The sequence below is a fragment of the Hippoglossus stenolepis genome, chromosome 6 (assembly GCF_022539355.2).
Source record: "Hippoglossus stenolepis isolate QCI-W04-F060 chromosome 6, HSTE1.2, whole genome shotgun sequence".
NCBI lineage: Eukaryota > Metazoa > Chordata > Actinopteri > Pleuronectiformes > Pleuronectidae > Hippoglossus > Hippoglossus stenolepis.
This window is the reverse complement of record NC_061488.1, coordinates 2,937,309-2,950,639: the sequence shown is the minus strand read 5'-3', so window position 1 is coordinate 2,950,639 and position 13,331 is coordinate 2,937,309. Positions and strand designations below refer to the sequence as shown.

Below are 13,331 nucleotides of genomic sequence, written 5' to 3'. Positions count from 1 at the left end.
TGTGTGTGTGTGTGTGATTTAGTGCAACACAGAATCTCGAAGGCCCCTTTAACACTTTCAGAATTATCTTTTTGTTTATTTATTATACTTTTTCTTTCAGTAATTAAATTTTTTGACCTCTTAAATTAGTTTTTCTTTCTTTAAAGCACGTTTATTTTTCGATTTAATTGGTTCTTTGCTCTTAAAAAGTGACTATTTCCTAACGAGTAGTTGTTCAGAATAAACAAACCATTTAAATATGTCATCTTATGCTTTGTATGATTGTGATTATACAAGAATTGTGATTAGAATGAAGTACTGATGAATAGATAATAAAAAGCCCAATTAGTCGCTGCCACACTTGTTAATATGAATTCAAACGGTGTATTCAGTGTATTTGTGTTTCCAGGACGTATTAGAATCTGCAGACCTCAGGCCCGAGCGACACTTCTTCTTCTGCTCACATGTTTTCAGCCTCATTTCAGTTTCCACACCGAGCGTCACTGTAAAATCAGTTCATGTTACCGTGAGCGCTGAGAGGCCTATTTTTCAGGTCAGCACAGACTTGTCCTCACTGTCCTCTGTGCTGTGTGTTTGACAGGAAGGAAAGCAGGCCTCCTTGGCCGCGGACTTCTCGGTGACTCAGTTCAAACATTTGGGTCGTCTCCTCATGGTCCACGGTCGGAACAGCTACAAAAGGTCTGCGGCGCTCAGCCAGTTCGTCATCCACAGGAGTCTGTGCATCAGCTCCATGCAGGTAGAGTGTACAACCAGAAGCATGATCCACGTTCATCTGCTGCATTTAAACTCATTTAAAAACCACTTTGGCTCAGTTTTATCTGCAGTGAGTTTTAATTTGAAAAACTCAGACCACTGAGCACAAATGAAAACATCTGCATTAGTTAATGTGCTATATTTATCGGAGCAGTAGCGTAGAAACGGCAGATGTTAATTCAATATCGCTACTGTTTTGAAATAGAAAAATATTTCTGTCCATCGGGAACTAATCATCTCATCAGAACTAGAAGAGCGCCGAGCTCCACCAACAGTTTCCTTCTGAAACCACATTTAAATCTATTAGATCTGTACAAACTCATATATCAATCCTCCAAATTTCTTTCATCAAGATCCACGAATTGTTCTCTGGGAAATATTAATTTCTTGGCCCGTGCTTCCACCAAGTTCCGTGGAAGTCAGCTCAGTAGCTGACAAAACTGTCAAAACATAAAAATCCTTCTGCTCGGTGGAGGTAACGAGGTTTGTTATGATCGTTTATAAAAGATACAGAGCAATTAGGAAAAAGTGAATTCATGCAAACGTCAGTATTTGACGTGCAACGTAAGATTGGCTTTTCGAAAAGCTTTCCTTTTCTGTTCTGTTTAAAAACAAACAAGGTTAATTTTTAATCAAAAATCAAACCATTTAATACACAGCGACACTGTAACCCGAGAAAACATGGAACATAAAACCACATTAAACTCTTCTGTAACCGACTTATGAAAGAAAGAGGGAAAAATAAATTGCAACAGAACTTTTTTCCTTCTTCTTTCTTCCACCACCGTTACAGATTGGACCTGCATGTTATTAGCAAAGCTGGTTTTTATTCCTGTGCACCAGAGTAATGATGCATAAACAAAGAGGAATCACTGCAAACACAGGTTTTACTGATTCAGTCGAATGTGTGTTTTGATAATCAGCCCTGAAACTAACATGTGGAGCTTTTATTCTGAGCATGTGAGTGAGTCAGTGTTGAAAGGTAAGAAAGTCAGTGTTTTTTATAGTTTTCCACATTTAAACTGAGCTAAATTTACAATACAATTGCTGTCCAGTGAATTTGTTTGTCTGGTTTGTGTTTATCCACAACACCTAAAAGTCTAAATGTGAGGAAAGAGAAACGAGGCAGGGACAAGTTCCAGGGGTGGTCACGGATGGGTGGGGCTCACGATGACTCAGAGGAGTGGGCCCGTGGTGCCCTTCTGAGCACCACCCCCCCCCACACACACACACACTGAACACCGTCCCCAATCCAGTTCCCATCCCCGAGTCCAGCCTCCGCCCCCGCCGTGGAGGGACGGCCCATGACTCACTGCATCACGGCCCTTTGGGGTTTCAGGGAGGCCCTCCTCCACATGTCTCACGTTAACGCCGACCACAGCCGCAGCTGTGACCCGTCTGGCTCGGGGCCGCCGCCTGGTTGGTCGGCCCCCGTGAGTTGACGGCTCCGTACTGGCACCCCTCCATATGTTGGGCGGGGACAGACGCCAGAAGTCGTCAGTGCAGTAGCGGCGGAGTGAGGTTCACAGCGGCGTTGTGTGTTTAATGTGGGATTCAGCAGATTGACTAGTCCGAGTGTGGTTGGCTTTTAAAGTCTGTGTTACCATGACAGGTTCATGTTGTACTGTAATATTATACCTCCTTTTTATCGGGTTTATTCTGCTTGTGGCATTTGAAAAGTGAAGCCCCTGTTCTCTTCCATCATCATCATCTATACGTTCATTAATAAGAACAGAAGAATAAAGTTCCCTTCTCTTGTCCCCAGGCGGTTTTCTCCTCCGTCTTCTACTTTGCCTCGGTCCCTCTCTACCAGGGATTTCTGATTATCGGGTAAGATGCAAAACTCTGAATTCCTGTGACTTATCAAGAGAGCATTCGGCCGCCTCGTTTCTATGGCATTTCCTCTGTGTTGAAATGTGAGCAGGGGAAAATATGAATGTATCGGCTGCAGGACTGATGCATTTGTAATGAATCCAACAATGAGATGTGTGAAACTTCATCTCGTGTTGTCCACACTGAGAACACTTTGTCTATTTCAGCTACTCCACCATCTACACCATGTTCCCTGTCTTCTCCCTGGTGCTGGACAAGGACGTGGAATCCGAGGTTGCCATGTTGTACCCGGAGTTATACAAAGATCTGTTGAAGGTAAGTGATGTGTTTCATTGGCACAAAGCAGCAAACAACGTGCACAATCCAAGATGTAACATTCATTTTATGTGTTCTACTGTTTTCTGTCACAGGGTCGACCTCTATCCTTCAAGACGTTTCTAATATGGGTCCTGATAAGTATCTATCAAGGTAAGGAAGAGGCTGCTGCAAATCACAGAAGGTCGATATTCAGTATAAACTACAGCAGCACTAAAGAGCTGCTGCTGCACAGAGAGACGTTCACCTGTTTGTTCAAAGTTCAGTGAAGCTCCACAGAACCTGAGGTGGAGAATCAGTCGTTGTTGCTGATGAACGTCATGTTTTTATGATCCATACGTTGAAGATCCCCTTTTTATTCCACATTTGTTTTAATATTGAAAGTGTCACGTGTTCAAATCCCACCAACACTGCGCTTCCTTGGGCCTTGAACAATAGCCACACAGACAGACTGAGATTTCTTGAATTAGTAGATAGATATATCACTTATATTCATAATATGTTCATAATCTTAATTCAAGTGCAATATACCTTGTTGGCTTTCTTCTTATTTATATTTATACATAATAAAGTTTATGGTAAAACTATAAAATACAAATTGCATTTCTTTGTCATAAGGGTTTGGAAATGAGGAATCGTTGCCAAATTATTATTTTTCAGTAAAAACGTCGTCAAAATATCGTAAATGTTGTATTATTAAATATTTAGTGTGACCTCGTGCTAGTGCAAACTCACAGAATCTCTTGTGGATGTGAGCGTGTGGACGTCTGAGGCATCAGGTGAGAATCAGACGCACGCATCATTCCCCTCGTGACGCGGAGCTCAGCCCACTCTGTCCTCCTGAACTTTATTTATGTCTGAGGACTTTGTTGGTCACAAACACACGAGACATTTCCAACACGGGTCATTTGCAGTGAAAAGTGTTTTTACAGGAGAATCTTAAAGTTTTTCCCTGTTTAAAAAGCACGAATGTTCCATTTTATAGCCGATCTTAAGAAACTGTATATTTTACATAGTTTACTAAACAAATTCTCTTTGTGGACGAGATAGTTTCAAACTTCTTAAAGAGATGATCGTGAAAGTATTCAAATAGTAAAACTTGTTCTGAGAGTAAAATGATCCTCGGAAATTAAATCTTGTTCAAACAAAGATTTAATTCATTTCATTCACTGATTGGAGATTAAGAGAAAACTATAAAAGCTGGAACAACTTGACCTTCGTGTCTCCGATGTGTTCTGTCGCCCGCAGGGAGCATCATCATGTACGGGGCGCTGCTGCTCTTCGAGTCGGAGTTCGTCCACATCGTGGCCATTTCCTTCACCTCCCTGATCCTGACAGAGCTGCTGATGGTCGCCCTCACCATTCAGACGTGGCACTGGCTCATGATCGTGGGCGAGCTCCTGAGCTTGGCCTGTTACGTCGCCTCGCTCGTCTTCCTGCACGACTTCATCGGTGAGTGAGCACACGTGTGAGAGAGAGAAGGCGACTCGGGGCCCGTTCAGTTCACCGCAGCCTGATTGATGGGCTTGTGCTGCGGTCGACCTTGAAGTGGTGCGATACCACACTACCACGCTGTGGTATGCAGGTTGTTGTGAAGTCTAAAGGTGAGAGACAAACTGTCATCGGTGAGGACGAGGCTCAGACACACCGTCAAACAGGAAATGCCAGCAAGTCCTTCAGTTTCCTGTGCGACTGCTGTGGCTCGTGTTTATCACCGAAAAGGTAGAAAACACTTCATCACGGAAATAGAAATTCTCCCGAATGTCAGACAGGAACAGAATCAGAAACACAAACAGGCTTTATTACCCAGAGTATTGTTGTTGTGTTTACATTACTCCACTCCAGCCTGCGTGTTGCCAGGCTGTTCGGCTTCTATTTACTTCAGCTGACTAAAGCTGACAAAACGAGCCCAATTTAGTTGTTGCCATATTAAGACTCGTGACCTACACGATACCCAGAGCTCTGCACGCCCTTATTTTCATCTTTATGTGCGGTGTGGATTTCCACTTTCAGCCGACAATCGCCACCACTGAGGATCGTGAATCATGTGGTCAAACCTCCTCTGGACCCTTTGCCTCCGTCCTCAAGTCCGACTGGAATAAACTTTAAAGGCTATTGTTGCCTGTGAAGTTTACACACTTTCATCTACCGAGGGAATTTGTATGAAACTGTTAAAAGGTGATTTCATTCAAATGATGTGATTCCATCTCTCCGTCAACTATCGAGGCAATGAACCCAAAACAAGTTATTAAAACAACAGATCTCTTAACTTGCTGTTTTGAACTAGCGCTGTTCGACCATGTGCATTAAGTTTTTACCGTCCACGCAGATAGTCAGACCTCAGTTTCAGCTGCAGTTGTGCTCAAACCTCCTCGTACCCTCATGCGAGAACTTGTCTTTCCCCCTTTGGTCCGCCTGCCCCCTGCTGCCGCCATAAACTGATCAATTCTGTGGGAATCGCTGCAGAGAGAGTGAAACAAACCTTTTATTAGATTCTGCACCTCATTTAATGAATCCCTCCATCGTGGTCGTTCCTTGGCAGATGTTAACATTTAGTCCAGAGTCTCTATCTGACCTCTGACTCTGACCTCTGTCTCTGTCTCTGACCTCTGACCTCTGTCTCTGTCTCCAGACATCTACTTCATCGCCACGCTGTCGTTCCTGTGGAAGGTGACCGTCATCACGCTGGTGAGCTGCTTGCCCCTTTACATCCTCAAGTACCTGCGGAGACGCTTCTCCCCGCCCAGCTACTCCAAACTGACCACTTAAAAGAGTGCGAGGATCCTCGGGCCTCGTTCAGACACCCCCCCTCTCGTCTTCATCCAGCGGAGCCTGCACGTAGAACAGAGAATCAAACATGGATTCATCCCCTCTAATTTCTCCTGAAGAGGTCTCCTCTGGGATGTGACAGAGGGACAGAGCGCCAGGGGCAGGTCGCTTCCTGAGTTTGTGTTAATAAGCAGTGTTACTTGCTTCCTGTGTCTGATGCAAAGATTAACTGACGGCTGCTTTTGTATTAATAACTCACCTACAGCGAATTATGAGTTAGTTTGAAAAGCTGCAGATGCAAAACATATCCGATGTAATATAATAAAGTGACTATTGTGACAGATCGCGACTCCAAATGAGGGAAGTAAATGATGTGGGTCAAGTAGAGACGAGTGGAAAAGTCTCTCGCTCGGTTTGCTCGACGTGTCATTTGGGCTGGAAGATTAAATTCTCTCTAATTTCTAGTTGCACCTAAATAGTAAAGTTGTTTTTTATTATTAGACTCTGAATCTGACGTAGGGTTCTCGCTCAGGACCTGATTCACCGTCTCCTTCAAGAGGGCTTTGATGAATTACACGGTAAAGAAAAAAAAAAGTAAAAGTTTACTGGCTAGACTTTGCATAAAACACACGTCTGCAAGTTTGTGTGTTTGTTTGTGCGTCACGGCCGACGCTGCGGCCCCGACACGGCGGAGGAGGTGCGGCTGTTTATTTTTCGAGTGACCTGTGGTTTTCTGATGTTAAATCTGTCCTTGTGTTTCTCTGCCCGGGCTCCGGAGTTTGTCCTGTTTGTGAAAGCGCGGCCACAACAGCCACAGAGGAGCGTCGGGCTATTTGCAGCCGGGGGCCGTCCGGGGGCCGCGGCTCCCGGACGGCCGAGCGCCCGCAGAGGAATCTGCAGCCTCTCATGTGGCCGCTCCGCACCGGCCACGCTTCGAGCATTGCATGATGACTCACTGTAACGGTGACCTGAAGCCATAACTGAAAATACCCCTGTGACCACTGTCCAGCTGCCCCCCCACCCCCTCCTCTCCTGATGTCCTCACTGCTACTAACCTTCGCAGTTCAGCTGTGAAATGCAACACGGATCAAATTAAGACTAACAATGTGAATATTGTGACGTGTGACGACTGCACATTGAGAAAAAGAAAGTTTCATTACGTCTGTGTCTCCACATTTCACTGCTGCTGCGACGACGAGTGTAAATAATGAGCGACTTACAAATTTACACGACCACGTCCGGCCTCATTTCAAAGTTATTTTAATTTTTTTTTAAAAAAGAAAAAATGAATCTTGTTGTGCTTAAAACAGAAAAAGTCCAGGTTTCCATAAATAATCACTAAACTTTTAATCACCACTGAAATTGTTTGCACAGGATTTTTCTTTTTTTTTTTATGTGATAGAAATTACAAAACATGAAATGATGCTATAATAACATGCTTGCTTGTACATAACCAGTTTTTTTAATTTATCAACCTGTTTTATTTAATGGTGTCGATTTCACTCAAAACAAAAAAGGGAGAATTGTGTTGATGTCAATGTTGTGATGATGATTAATAAATATGTTTTCTTTTCTCGCTGCAGTTTTTCTTCTATGGCTTCGTGTCAGATTCAAATATAACAGGGACGTTATTGTAGTTTTTGTTTTTCCAATACACACGGAATGGGCCAAGTAAGAAATTATTAAAATTATGCACAGATTCGGACTAAAGGGCGGATTTTACTTCACTTTCTTTAACATTGTGAGATGACGAATTTTGACAATTTCACAGATTTACCAGGGAATAATTCATGGATCTTGATATTTACCAATTTTTTTGGAGTGTGTAATTTAGTAGAACTTTAATACATTAATATAGACTGTTGGGCCTAAGTGGAGGTTTGTGCTGTTTGCTTTACTCGGATCAGATCATTGTAGGTTTTGTTCTTTTTGTAGTATTTCTTGACAATGAAACAGAAAATCAAACTTGACCTTTAGGACGACGAACTGTGAGGAACACGCTTTGTAAGACGCCCCCACATGACAGGTGTTACGAGACTCTGCGAACATCTGAAGGTGTTTGACGTCATCTTGAGGTTTCATGAATACAAATCGCGAAACGGCCTCAAAGTGCCGAATAACGGAGCTCGCTGTGGCTTAATGACCTTTCTGTGAATCACAAAAGTGGAACCGATTTATCTTAATGTGGCCTGAACGGGATTCAGGGACCTCACGCTGAGTCACGATGAGATTAGAAGCAGGGAAACCCTGTCATGTGGCCTGGGAGATACTTTCCCTTCTCAGAAGCCGAGTTGGGACTGAAACTAGCATCCAGAGTTTGTATGTGAAAACAATCAGGGTGGCTCCGCTGGGTTTGTGATGAGGTGCGAGTTACACAGGATGTGAATCTGAAGGTGCAGGCAGGTCTGGACGTTTGTCCGTCTCACCAGAGGAGGGAGTCCCTGATGCCTGGAGACGCTCCTGTCTTCACCCTCCTCCTCCTCTTCCTCCTCCTGGTCTCAGCCTACACGTCATGTTCAAGGTTTTCCACACATCTTTCGCTCATGAATCAAAATGCACAACACATAAAACACCAAATTAGCCTTTTGTTCTTTTCTTCAAGTGTAGTTTGAGTTCTACTGTTCAGAAGGAACGTTACTAAGTCTCCGTGAAGGTGTCGGAGCTCGTCGTGTTTCAGCTCCGAGGTGGTTTGAGTTGGACGAGACTCTCGGTCATAAAACGCAGCTCAGGACTGTTTAATGTTCAAAATAAAACCAAGTTATGTCCAACTCTCTCTCTTTTTTCTTCTTCCTCTCATTCCGTTGCCCAAATGCGTAAGTTATACCATTAAAAGAAACCATTAAACTTCTCAGACCCATGAAAAGTGAAACTCCAGCCCAGAATCAACAGAGCTGCCTGCTAACCTCAACATTTGTGGTCGTCCCTCCTCTCTTCAAGCTGTGTGGAGCCCCCCCACCCCACCCCCGGTTGGTCCGCTGCCAAATCCACAATCCAATCAAAGTAAAAACAGAAATTTACTTATTCCTATACAAGAGGAAAGTAAGTTCCCTCACAACTGTTACATAACATAACCGGGCTAATTGTCACAAGGTCGGCACATTTTATCTTTGGCACTTCAAGACAGGAATTTGTTTTCCAGCTCGGAAACATCTTACACGCTTCTCCCAATGGAACAGAGAGAGAGAGGGAGAGAGAGAGAGAGAGAGAGAGAGAGAGAGAGAGAGAGAGAGAGAGAGAGAGAGAGAGAGAGAGAGAGAGAGAGAGACTACCCTGCAGGACGCACCGTCACAGGCCCCTGACTGGAGCGCTTCATGCAGATGATACCATGGAACCATGTGGGATCCATATCCAACCTTCGGGCCAAGGCGACCACATCAACAAGGCCACTGGGCCGTCGCCAGTTTCCTGTAGAAAGCTCCCTCACATGGTTCGGGTCTGAGGTCAGCTGTGCTTCTGTGTCACTTCTGATTGGCTAATGAACTCACTCGCTTTAGCCCCAGGTCGAATAACGCAGCTCGGATCGTTTGCCACGTTAAGCTCCGTCTGTTTCATAGAACAAATACAAAGATGGACAGAGGACAGATCCATGAAAGTGAAGCCAAAGTGTCTCCGTTGCCACCCGGTGGCTGGCTGCAGTATAGGTCCCCACCTCCTCCATGTTAGCAGATAGGACCAAACTAGAAAGTCAAAATACACGTTAAATACATTTTCTGTCCTAGGTAGATAGTTGATGATTGGTAGGTAGGTAGGTAAGTATGTCAGAAGTTAGGTAGGTAGGTAGTATAGGTAGGTCGATGGTAGTTAGACAGGTAGGTAGGTAGGTAGGTCGATGGTAGGTAGGTAGGTAGGTAGGTAGGTAAGTATCACTAAGTACTTTAAACATCCCCACAGGACATTTGTAGCAATAGATCAAATGTACAATATACAACATATTTACAATTTAAACACAAACAATCTTCTGTCGTACTAGATGAAGAGAATGACATTTGAATTTAAGATGTTAATATTTAGATGCACTGATCTGTTTTGAAGCAACAGAAACCGTTGATGGATGATTTGGAATGACACCGAATAACGAAGGCGCTAACTCACATCAATTGTTTACTACACATTGTTATTGCTCAGTGTAAACACTGGATTTTGGCGGTGACAGGTCTCTGGCTGAAACAGGCACGAACACACACCCTCCTCTGGATCTATATATAGCTCTGTGGGCCTGGAATGCTTTGATTCTCTTAACACCCTCCACTGTTGAAGACGGACTGCAGATGTGTTTCTCTCCCTGTGATGACGGACGTTAATTCCTCCACCAGCAACTGAACAAATCCCTCTCAAATCACTTCGGTTCCAAATGGAATAAACTAATTTCTAAACGGTGCAACCAGTGATTATTTGTGATAGTTGAGGCTGAAATGCAGTTGGTTGTTATGAGGGAAATTGTAATGGGAGACATGAGTTTTTTTCTTTCAGCCGAAATGCTGAATAAGGTCACGTTGTTTTGACGACCAAATATTGACTTGTTCACATCCGTATTGTGCCGAGAGTGTCGATAGTTGTGAAATCCTGTAGGATGCAGCTGGAAACCTGGGAAAGACAGAAAATAGTTTTGACAACGGAGTCGATATTGTTTCTTGGGATTTTATACGTCTGTGCCGAAAAGGGAAAGAACCATGAGCTCGTCCACCACTTTTCCACTGGACTTAAGACACTTGAATTCTTTCTACAAACATTTGCGTATCGATCAGAATCATGTTACATAAGCAGGCGGTTTCCTCCGGCGTGGATGTATGTAGTTTCCATGTTGACGGAACAAATTACTTCATTCGTACAATTCGGAAAAAGGAGCGCAAGGTTTTCCAGGGATCTGGAGTTGTGGCAGGAAGGAAATAAGATTCCTTATTGCACAATGAGATGCCAGCACTGCCCACACTGGACTCCTGTGTCAGCAGCTCCAGCTCCGCTCGTCTAACATCGACTGTTAATCATGAAACACGAGCTTCTTTAATTAGGCTGCGACAGGATAAGACAGATTCTCCGATCATGTGCTTCGCTCCCCTGAATGTGTTTAATTGATACCACAGGACAATGAGGATCTGTTTTCACTTTCATCAGCTGAACACAGAAGTTTCTTCTTCTGTCTGAGTTGTGGATAGAGGATTTGTCATTTGTGACATTACAAAGGTTCTAAGTGAAACAAACGAAAGTTAAACAAATGTGACGTGGAAACTTTAAACCTTTAACACCGAGAAAGGCTTCAGTGAAGCAGGAGACATCTAGTGGCCAACATCTGAAATGCAAAGTATTCGGATATTCATAGGAATGGAAATTGTTAACAATGCAAAATAGCATTATTTTTATAGGTGGATATTTAATATTTGATTTAAAAAGAAGATACATGTTAATCGTGAGCTACAGAGATTCTGGGACCTTTAGCTAGATGTTTGATTTCAGTCTTCGAACTTTGTCTCTAATCGGTTCTTAATTCCTCCTTCAGAGGCGTTCGATGAATGATTGCGTCACAACATTTCGAACAGCTCCTTCGAACACTGTTGACAAATGCGTCTTTCCATTCCCGATCATTTTTAGAGCAGGATTCATTGTGCGGCGGTGACCAAGCTAACGAGCTAGCTATCCGAACTGTGGTAACTGCAGCTGTTGAAGTAGCCAACGATAAAATGCGGGACCTCCTCCGTAGACCAGACGGCGTCATTTGGGCCTTCGTGGTCTTCGTGGTCGACGAGGCCCCTGAATTCAGACACAGCTTTTATGCTTTAATGATATAATTTCAGCTTTGAAGTTGGTATTTAACTTCTTAAACTATCTAAAGTATTACTATAATATTCCCTTTTGATGCTTTAGGTGTGACAGACCTGTTCATGTGTAGCTGCTGCAGTGCATTCTGGGACAGGCTCCAGCCCTGCCACCCTGAGTGGAACAGCCAGTAGAGAAAGAGGATAAGAGGATGATGATGACTTTCTCTAAATATCATCAGGAGGTAAAAAAAACAAGTGTAATCAGAGCTAATGAAGAAGGAGAGAAGCACGATGTACCTGGCAGCCGAGGAGGCAGATCAAAAGTCCACGCTTCCCTTTGCCCCCTGAGTTTCCTCCGAGAAGTTTCCATGAGACACCACACGAGGCAACATTTCCACATCGAAGTTCCACTGCTTGGATTTAAAAGCTCAATCACATATGTTACACTTGGAAAACTCGAACGGGGCAATGCTCTAACCCAGACGAGCCAGTGAGCTGTTTCACAGTGATGGAAAATGCTGCATGAACCTGGAAAAAGTGGGTTTTTCTCTGAGAAACACGGAAGTGCAAACTCGGCCGTCTGGACGGAGGCAGTTTTCCTTTCTTACGCGTGTGCCGCTCTCATTTGCTCATTCATAATTTGAGTTGCATAAGAGTTCCGTAACAGGGGAGGAATTTACATCTGGTAGACATGGCTGCCGCACGGTTACCCCCAACACGCCGGCCCTGTCCGCCGCGGTTCACAGAGTCACTGCAGTCACCTTGTTCATCCAGCAGACTCCCTCACTCAGACTAATCCACGTCTCAATCCAGAGCAGATCCTCTGATTACCCCTCCTCCTCCTCCTCCTCCTCCCTGGAGACACACACACATTTTCCTATGAATGGCCTCGGCTCTGACATGATGATGTATAGGATCAGTCACTGAGGCCACGCTGAGGGCTCAGCACACAGCATATAGGATGTTTGTCTATCAACCTACTGATTTTCTGTCATATGTTACGTTGCGTATGAACTGCATGTAGAAGTATATTTAAAAGTTTGACATTTTAGGAAATAAAACGGTCTTTGCCGACTGTTCACTACTGTCTGTATGCTAAATATATAAAGTTAGCATCGAGACTGGAAACACGGGGGAACATGCAGACTGGCTTTGTACAAACCTGCCAACGAGCAACTCTACAAGTCACCAATTAGTAACGAACAAGATATAATGTTGTTAATTACACATAATATATAATTTCTTGATCCTTAGCGGGGCCTGATTCTTTCTGTGTGGAGTTTGAATGTTCTCCCCGTGTTTACCTGGGTTTTCTCCACAGTCCGGAGACTTGCATGTTGCTGTTAAGTTAATTGGAGAGTCCAAAAGCAAGTTTGCATAATGTTCGTTTTGGAAAATTGATTCTCAGTTGACTTCATTCGGAAGGAAAATGCTTCCCAAGTCGTCTTTGTCCCTTGAGGGGTTCAAGGACCGATGACCTGCCTCCATCTGGGCCTGTCCTGGGTTAGATGTTGGGCCGTGTCAGACCTATGGCCGAACTTGTTTGTGTTTTCCAGGTGGTGTCTATCTTCTGAATGCAGTTCATGCGCATGCATTTGTATTCACCGACATCGTATCTCCAGCACCACACTTTGAGATCTGGGATCTTTTCAGGCCAGAAGACACAGCATAGAGTTCAGATGGAAAATTCTTTGGCCAAAACCAGAGGTGAAACTCACAGGAAGTAATTCACGGCATTAAAACAGTAACACATAGTTTAACTTGGCTTTTCTTCTCTTTCTTCTCCTCTGGTCGAGAACTTGTTATTTGCCATGTCAAAAAAAAGTAGGTTATGTTATGTTTGTTGGTCAATTACACAAAAACTACCGAACCCATTTCCACCGTCCTGGCTGAAGGGATGAGGCCTGA

At 43.9% G+C, this 13,331-nt stretch overlaps 1 protein-coding gene across 1 annotated transcript in view; it reads left to right on the top strand.

Annotated features, from left to right (window-relative positions):
- LOC118111093 (probable phospholipid-transporting ATPase IIA) overlaps positions 1 to 7,243 on the top strand; it is a 29,934-nt gene extending 22,691 nt beyond the window's left edge. Inside the window, exons 23-28 of the mRNA XM_035159420.2 lie at positions 581 to 736; positions 2,519 to 2,583; positions 2,793 to 2,901; positions 2,997 to 3,054; positions 4,150 to 4,353; positions 5,534 to 7,243. Of these exons, the coding sequence (XP_035015311.1) occupies positions 581 to 736; positions 2,519 to 2,583; positions 2,793 to 2,901; positions 2,997 to 3,054; positions 4,150 to 4,353; positions 5,534 to 5,670 (729 nt within the window). The 3' untranslated portion in view covers positions 5,671 to 7,243. The remainder of the gene's footprint in view (positions 1 to 580; positions 737 to 2,518; positions 2,584 to 2,792; positions 2,902 to 2,996; positions 3,055 to 4,149; positions 4,354 to 5,533) is intronic.
- Positions 7,244 to 13,331: the final 6,088 nt, after the last annotated feature.